General features: G+C 44.8%; 1 protein-coding gene across 1 annotated transcript; it reads right to left on the bottom strand.

The window, feature by feature from the left end:
• Positions 1-7037: 7037 nt before the first annotated feature.
• Positions 7038-7736, bottom strand: lrrc3 (leucine rich repeat containing 3; the record flags this gene model as incomplete). Its single annotated transcript, XM_080785005.1, has 1 exon — positions 7038-7736. The coding sequence occupies exon 1, from the start codon at positions 7695-7697 to the stop codon at positions 7038-7040; it is 660 nt and encodes a 219-aa protein (XP_080641131.1). The 5' UTR covers positions 7698-7736.
• Between the last annotated feature and the right edge of the window lie 446 nt (positions 7737-8182).

Genomic DNA, 8182 nt, shown 5'->3' on the forward strand with positions numbered 1-8182 from the left:
TTGTTGGCCTTAAAGAGTCTGATTCTGGCCCAGTATTCAGTATTGTTGGCCTTAAAGAGTCTGATTCTGGTCCAGTATTCACTATTCTGGTCCAGTATTCAGTATTGTTGGCCTTAAAGAGTCTCTCTGACAACAACAACCAAACACTCTTTTTGTTTAGACACCTAAAATGGATCCCTCCCCTCCGGGCGCCTGACTTCCTGTACTTTTATAGCTGTTCCTGGTAGGCCTATACCTCACTTCCTGTGCCCTATTGCCCATGTGCAGACCGCGGCCATGTTTCCATCAGAGTTTAGAAGCACTCGTTTTCCCTAAAGCAACGTCCTGCTGCCTCCTGCATTATGTGCTAATTCTAAAAACAGGTGGTGCGCAGGGGGAGTTGAGTGATGTCTAACGAGCACTTCCAAACTCCAGCACTTGGAAAAATAATCACCTGCATGCAAGGACACAACGTAGCTCATCACAACATGTCTACACAGTGGACTTTTATGAAACAAACACTTTGAGGATAGAAAGAGAATAATTCAAGCTTTCCCTACAGCTGCAATGTTGGTGAGTTTGACGTCGTGTAATACAATCAGAGAGGACTTTTCTGTGTGGATGAATGGGGCTGACTTCTAACGGTCTATGGAGACCCTATGAGCAAACCTCCACAAGCAGCTACTGTACCCCCCTATGAGCAAACCTCCACAAGCAGCTACTGTACCCCCCTATGAGCAAACCTCCACAAGCAGCTACTGTACCCCCCTATGAGCAAACCTCCACAAGCAGCTACTGTACCCCCCTATGAGCAAACATCCACAAGCAGCTACTGTACCCCCCTATGAGCAAACCTTGTCAACAGAACATGAATGACCATATTCGACTACTACACTCCCCCCCCCCCCCCCCCATACACTACATTTCTTTACTTTACTGTATTCGTTCATTTAGTCGGGACAGTGTACTGTACTGTATATTGATGAACATTACATTAAAAATGCAGTGTAAAAATATACCAGATTTAGCAAAACATTCACATTTCCATCTGCAGTCCCCAATTTCAGGGATAAGAGTATTTTAACCAATATTGCCATGTCATCATCACCCAGTATGTTATGTTTTATTGTCTTTAAATACTCATACCTGGACAGGTACAAAATATCTGATCTACAAGCTTACTTACAAAATGTTATATTGTGACGTGTTGTAACAAATGACTTAAACTTACATTTTATGCCTGTAAGCATTTCTTTTCAAAAATAGCAGACCTACAAGCTCGTAGCGCGCCACCGAGTGGCGCGCTACGAGCTTGTAGGTCTGCTATTTTTGAAAAATCGAAGAACCACTGACATAGTAAACATAGCTTTTTCAGAAAACTGTCAGGATGTAGAAGAACATTTTTAGAATCTGATCTCAGGTCAGAATGGGTTACGGCAATGAAAAGGATTGTCTCATAATTCCATGGATTCACAAAAAGAAGAGCCAACAGAAACCTGGAGACGGTTGTCACTATAGAGCGCCGCAGTCCCCGCCCCCTTTCAGAAAGCGAGTGGCCCAGGTAGTGAAAGCCCCATGCATTCTCCCATCGGCACTTTTAATATAATTTATTTAAAGACGGTTACGCCGCGGACAAAGCCAATTCGGATCGTGATGAATCATGACAATGAACACAATATTTTGGGCCGATCAAATAATTTATAAGACGAAAAATAAAACAAATAGTGTTGTCTCCTGACTTTCTTTTCTTCTTTCTAATGATTTGATCGTATAGCTGTGGCCCAAACTCACTTTGTGTGTCTGTACGATAAGTATGCTTAATATTATCTTACATAAGCAAACAGTATAATTAAATATGATGAAAATAAAATAAAATAAGCCGTCACTGTGACTGCACTTATTGCAAGGTGCTTACAGTAGGTGTGCTATACGGTATGAGTGTGTTCAAGGCGTGTGTGTACTGTATGCCTTCCCTTGGGATTTCCACACTCCATGTCTCTCCGGTGTAGAAAAGGGGATCTACAGTAGTAGCATAATGTTCTCTTTCCATCAAGGAGACAGTAAATGGACAACAAACTGTATCTGCAGTATAGCCTATACCCATATACAGTAGTCTATTTACGGCAACACTCAGTTTACAATTCAACCCTCTTACTTCACTTAAAACAGCAAATCTGGGAGTTATTTGAATAATAACAGATGTGCGGGTGGACTTTTCCCGTCGCCCGAATCCGCATGTACACGTTTCTATACCATTGCGATATTTAAACTTTTACGTTTTAAAGTAAAAGAAAAAATGTGAGTACTTTTTTTTTCTCTCCACCGCACTGCCATATGGCTACATATGAGAGATTCAGATCAGTCAGTGCATCTCATTTGGTGACCGGCGATGGAACATTTCCATGATCAATTCAAAACATTCCTCCCATGGAGTACACTGTACACACTCCAACGTCACAGGAGAGACAATTACTGCTACCGTGGAGCAGCGAGCTGTGCGCGCCCCTCTCTAAAGTCAAATGTTTCAAGACCGGGGAGTGTGTTATGAATGATGGATTTATGCAGAACAACACATTCTTCTGTGCATGATGTTGCTGAGGCAACCAACGTCTTCTCCTTTGGGTTATAGACCCCCCCCCCCCCCCCCCCCCGCTTTCCTGAGTCAGAGAGGGATCAAATTGGCTTTGTGTTCATGACTGCTGGGTTGAGCTATACTTACTACAAGACAAAGCACTGCCACTGTGTCATCCTACAACACAACAGTGCAAAACATGTGTAGAAAATCGGGGGGTGCATACTTAGTTTAGACTATAGTCCTCGGTTATTGACATGGGTTAAGGTTAGGTTTAGGTGCAGTGTCAAAAAATCTGTCTAAAATATAAGTATTGCACCCTAAAAAAAATCATTTGAAAATAGCCAATCTGATCTACAAGCTCACAGTGTGTCGCATCGTGACACATTGTGAGCTTGCAGATCAGCTATTTTCAATGTCACCGACTGTGCCATGGTATAGATTCAGAACACTGCAAAAGAATGTAATTAAATTACATTGATGATTACACAAATAATCATGTTGTGGCAGTTCATGGCGGTCAGGCAGCGGTTCTAGTGAGTATAGTCCCACTGAAATTATTGATGAGTCTGAATAAAACAGCACTACGAGGTACAGTGTGTTGTGGTGAAGCTGTCAAAGATCCACTGTACCATATTAATAGTGACATTTTGTGTTCTTTAGCCCGAGGGGAGACCGTGGGGACAGACTGCAGAGTGGCGTGCGGATAGGGTTAAGGTTAGTAATGTATATATAATAACAATAGCCTAATATATATTAACAGTCACAACAGACAGTTGTGACTGTTAATCTTAACTTGCAAGAGGCACTTTAAATAGCCTGGTGAGTGCCTTTGGAATGGACATGGAAGGACAAGTCCCGACTTACGTCCCAGTAGCTACCGACCGACCGACAGACTGTCATAACACATTGTACGCATTAAAATATTAAATGATAACGATTTTGGCAACAATGGAATCTTCTTACCTCTGAGGGCAAAAACCTTGAAAAGACTCGATCATTATGTGTGTTAATTCTCCCTTGGATATACAGTATAGTATAGTACAGTATAGTACAGTACAGTGCATTATTTTCTGGTATCTGTTTTGTGTTCTTCATTTTTACATGAACTCGTTAAAGCCACAACAGGAGAGTTTGGAAGATAGTGTAGTCGTTTGTTAAACATTGCTATTAGTTGTCTCTTCCAGTTGGCTAATAAAATGTTATATAATTATTGCATGTTGGTTGAAACTTTGAAATTGCAATCAACAGATTTGTATTGTTCGATGCAGGAAGCTCAAACTAAAACTAAACTTTAAGTCAACTTAAATGCTTGAATATCAGTCTTTACTTCCAGGAAAGTGGAATGTTTGTTTGTATGTGCTATCAAAGCCCTGAGCGGCGAGCCTGATAACGACTACTGGCCAATCACAGCAGGGCTTTCCTAGAACTGCGGTGGGATACATAATGATGCGACACTGATGCATCAGTGCAAGAGCACCAGCTGTTCGGTTATATTGTATGAACATCTATTATAACAGAACATAAGATCAAGAGAATTCCATAGAAAGACATCTGGGACATCTTTACCATCCGTTTTCTTCCTTTAGGTCAAATTAAAACTTTTTCCTTTTATATTCTGCCAAAGTAATGTAATGTTGCAGGCAAATAATTAGATCAGATGTGAACTTACACAGAGTTAATTTCTGTAAAATCTTTATTTTTAAATGCTGGTTACGGTACTAATGAAATATAAGACGACAATAATGTCCAGACAGGACAATAATTGATATGTGACATAATTATCACAAAACCAAACTCTTGAAGCCCTTTTTAATCTCTGTCACAGATATCACACATAATCAATATCAATGTTTCTGATTGATTCTGTAACATTTTGGAAGAAAAATAAATCCCTAATCGACCACATGATGGTTAAGACACCGAAACACCACATTTAGTTGTAGACATTCTTCACTGATAAAATCTACACTATTAAATCCTCTGGATTATAACAGTTATATACACACTGCGACACACACGACTACACACCATGTCAGATTAAGACAGATCTAAAGGGCACACACACAACACCCAGGACAAATGAGTCCATTTTAAAACAGTATTGTCAGATGCACATAATGCAGAATAGCATCTCTATAGAGCGCCGCAGTCCCTCCCCCTTTCAGAACAACGAGTGGCCCAGGAAATGAAACCCCAATGCATTCTCCCATCGGCACTTCTTATTTAATTTATTTAAAGACGGTTACGCCGCGGACAAAGCCAACTCGGATCGTGACAAATCATGACAATGAACACAATGTTTTGGGGCCGATCAAATAATTTATAAGACGAAAAACAAAACAAATCGTGTTGTGTCTCCTGACTTTCTTTTCTTCTTTCTAATCATTTGATCGGCCCCAAAATATTGTGTTCATTGTCATGATTTGTCACGATCCGAGTTGGCTTTGTCCGCGGCGTAACCGTCTTTAAATAAATTAAATAAGAAGTGCCGATGGGAGAATGCATTGGGTTTTCATTTCCTGGGCCACTCGTTTTTCTGAAAGGGGGAGGGACTGCGGCGCTCTATAGTGGACCTTGAGAGTGCCTGGGGTTTGGCTAGAGGGTGGGTGGGGGTGAGGTAAGTTATTTGTCAAATCTCATTCATAGAAATAGTATATTGTAGAACTTTGCTGTTATTTGTTTGTTTGTTTGCAATTTGTATACTGTACAATCCGTGTTAATTAGTCTGAGATGTTTTTACATTCTTACGCCGGGCGCGTCGCGTCACGCGTGCGTCAAAAAACGAACCGGGGCAATTTGAATGCAGTCACACAATGCAACGCAACGCAACGCGGGCAGTGGAGCCACCCTTCATTGATTAAAAAGGGAACATTCCCTGACGGTGACGGAGACGCGACGCTGACACGCCCGGTGGAGCCCCGTGCTTAGTTAAAAACGCAAGTTTGAACAGTGTAGCCTTTTTTTACTCACCGGGGATCCAAAGTGGCATGAACATTTTTCGCTGGAGTCTGAGCCTCTAGTTCCAACCCCACAGTCTGCAGCCTCTAGTTCCAACCCCACAGTCTGCAGCCTCTAGTTCCAACCCCACAGTCTGCAGCCTCTAGTTCCTCCAACCCCACAAGGCACTCCAACAGTCTGTTGTTAAGGCCTGCTCTGCCACGGAGTTTAGGAGTATGGAGTTAGTTACCTTGAATTCTGCAAAAGAGGAAGGGCAGGGAGGGGACTTTTGGGACTCAATTGTCCAGCCCAATGCACTTGTGGTATATGGTGTACAAATCTCAGAGAATAGGCACTTGTGACTTGTGGCACAAACGAGTCCTGACAAAGCAAATTAACTATCTTTCAATCTCCTGCGAGGGCAGTAACGAGACTGAGTCTAGGCAAACTGTGTTACACTTTAACAAAACCAATTGCCGTGGCACAGTTTAGATTTATAGTTTTCTCCCATTTGTAGCGCTTACTGTGATCACAGAAATGGCCTTTCAGATTCCCTGTTTGTGTCTGCTGTTCAATTTGCACCAGTATGATAAATACGTCACACAACGAATGGAGATCGGCCTGTTGGTCAGTGCCGTTAACTAATCTGTGGATCAAATCTTTCATATTTAGGCGGTCTTGGAGACCTACAGTACAGTACTATTAGTTTTGTTTTGTGCTGTCAAAGTTTATCCTGTCAGATTGTACTGATAATATGTACAGTAGGGAGTTGGATCCAAAATTTGCTCACACTCATACAGTCAATAAAATAAGTTGACCAATAGCTGGACCAGGAAACAAACAAAAAGCAAAAGTTTGTAACTTAAGCTACCCGTTGAAACTGTACCAAAACACCTCAAATACACAGTAAAAAAAAAAACTTTTAATAATAAACCAACATTAACCCATTCTGACCGGGAACCCATTTTGGTATTAGCATCATGTTATGCTTTAGCTATTGAAAAATAGCAGATCTACAAGCTCATAGCGCGCCACCGAGTGGCGCGCTAAGAGCTTGTAGGTCTGCTATTTTTTGAAAAATCGAAGAACGACTGACATTTTTTTAGAATCTGATCTCAGGTCAGAATGGGTTATAATCAGACCAGTGTGTGTCCTAGTGGAAACCTCGTATGAATCTGATCTCAGGTCAGAATGGGTTATAATCAGACCAGTGTGTGTGTCCAGCAGTGGAAACCTCGTATGAATCTGATCTCAGGTCAGAATGGGTTATAATCAGACCAGTGTGTGTGTCCAGCAGTGGAAACCTCGTATGAATCTGATCTCAGGTCAGAATGGGTTAAACACAACATACAAAGCCTCGGCGCTAGAGGACGGTGCTGACCGTGTCCAGGTCCAAAGCCTCCGCGCTCGCTAGAGGACCGTGCTGACCGTGTCCAGGTCCAAAGCCTCCCGCTCTAGAGGACGGTGCTGACCGTGTCCAGGTCCAAAGCCTCCCGCTCTAGAGGACGGTGCTGACCGTGTCCAGGTCCAAAGCCTCCCGCGCTCGCTAGAGGACGGTGCTGACCGTGTCCAGGTCCTTGCTGACGGGCGAGCCGCCGCCCCCGCCGCCGGGCAGCGACTTCAGGTACTCCAGGTGCCTCCGGGCGTCCTCCTGGTTCTGCCGCACGTAGTAGATGACGTAGGCGATCACCATGGCGAACCAGCCGAACATGGTGACGAACATGGCCACGTCCGTCGTCTTGCGGTGGAAGTTGCAGAAGTTGATGCCCGAGTCGAGCACCTGGATGACGGGCTTCCCCGCGTACTCCTCCTGCACCGCCGTGTGGCAGTGGACCTCGTTCACCGTCTCGGGGTCCAGCCGGAGCTCCCGGAGCACCTCCTGCAGCGCGCACTCGCAGTGCCACGGGTTGTCGGAGAGGCTGATCTTGGCGCCGAGGAGGCGCGCGAAGGCCTCCTTGGGCACGCTGCGCATGCGGTTGTCGGAGAGGTCGAGGAGCCGCAGGCTGTCCGACACGCCCTGGAAGGCGCCGACGTCCACGCTCTCGATGTCGTTGTGCGACAGGTCCAGCTCCTGCAGGCGGTAGAGCTCCTTGAAGGCCTGGCGGGGGATGCTGGTGATGTGGTTGGACGCCAGCAGCAGCACCACGGTGTCCCGGGGCAGGTCCGCGGGGATCCTCTCCAGGTTGCGGGACATGCACTGGACCATGGTCAGGCCGCCTTTCTCCACGCAGTGGCAGCTCTTGGGACAACCCTCCACGCCGGGCGTGCTCGCGATGAACGCCCCGAGGAGCGAGCACCATAACAACAGCGCAGAGGTGGCCATGAGGGTGGATTCATCGGGCCCCGCATGACGCCACATGTTCAGCTGTGTGTAGCTCCCGGGAGTCCCTGTCAGGCCAGAGCCATGGTGGGTTCCACCTCTATCGTTAGCTCGGATGGTCGGTCGGGTCAATACGGTGTCATTGTGGCTTTCAAATCAAAGTGTGCTAGGTTGTTGTTGTTGTTGTGGTTGTTGTTGTTGCTGCACTTTATAGATCCACAAAGGTTTCTCTTGAGTTAATCCATCAGGATGAAAACATGGGAGTGTCACATAGCAACAGGTGACAATAAGCATATTCCAGAGGAGCTCTATATATTCCCAGGTTTACCGTGAGGAAGGTGAAGAAAGTTAGGAGCCTTGTTTGGCGACCG

The sequence above is a fragment of the Protomyctophum bolini genome (assembly GCF_963924005.1).
Source record: "Protomyctophum bolini genome assembly, chromosome: 16".
NCBI classification, from domain to species: domain Eukaryota; kingdom Metazoa; phylum Chordata; class Actinopteri; order Myctophiformes; family Myctophidae; genus Protomyctophum; species Protomyctophum bolini.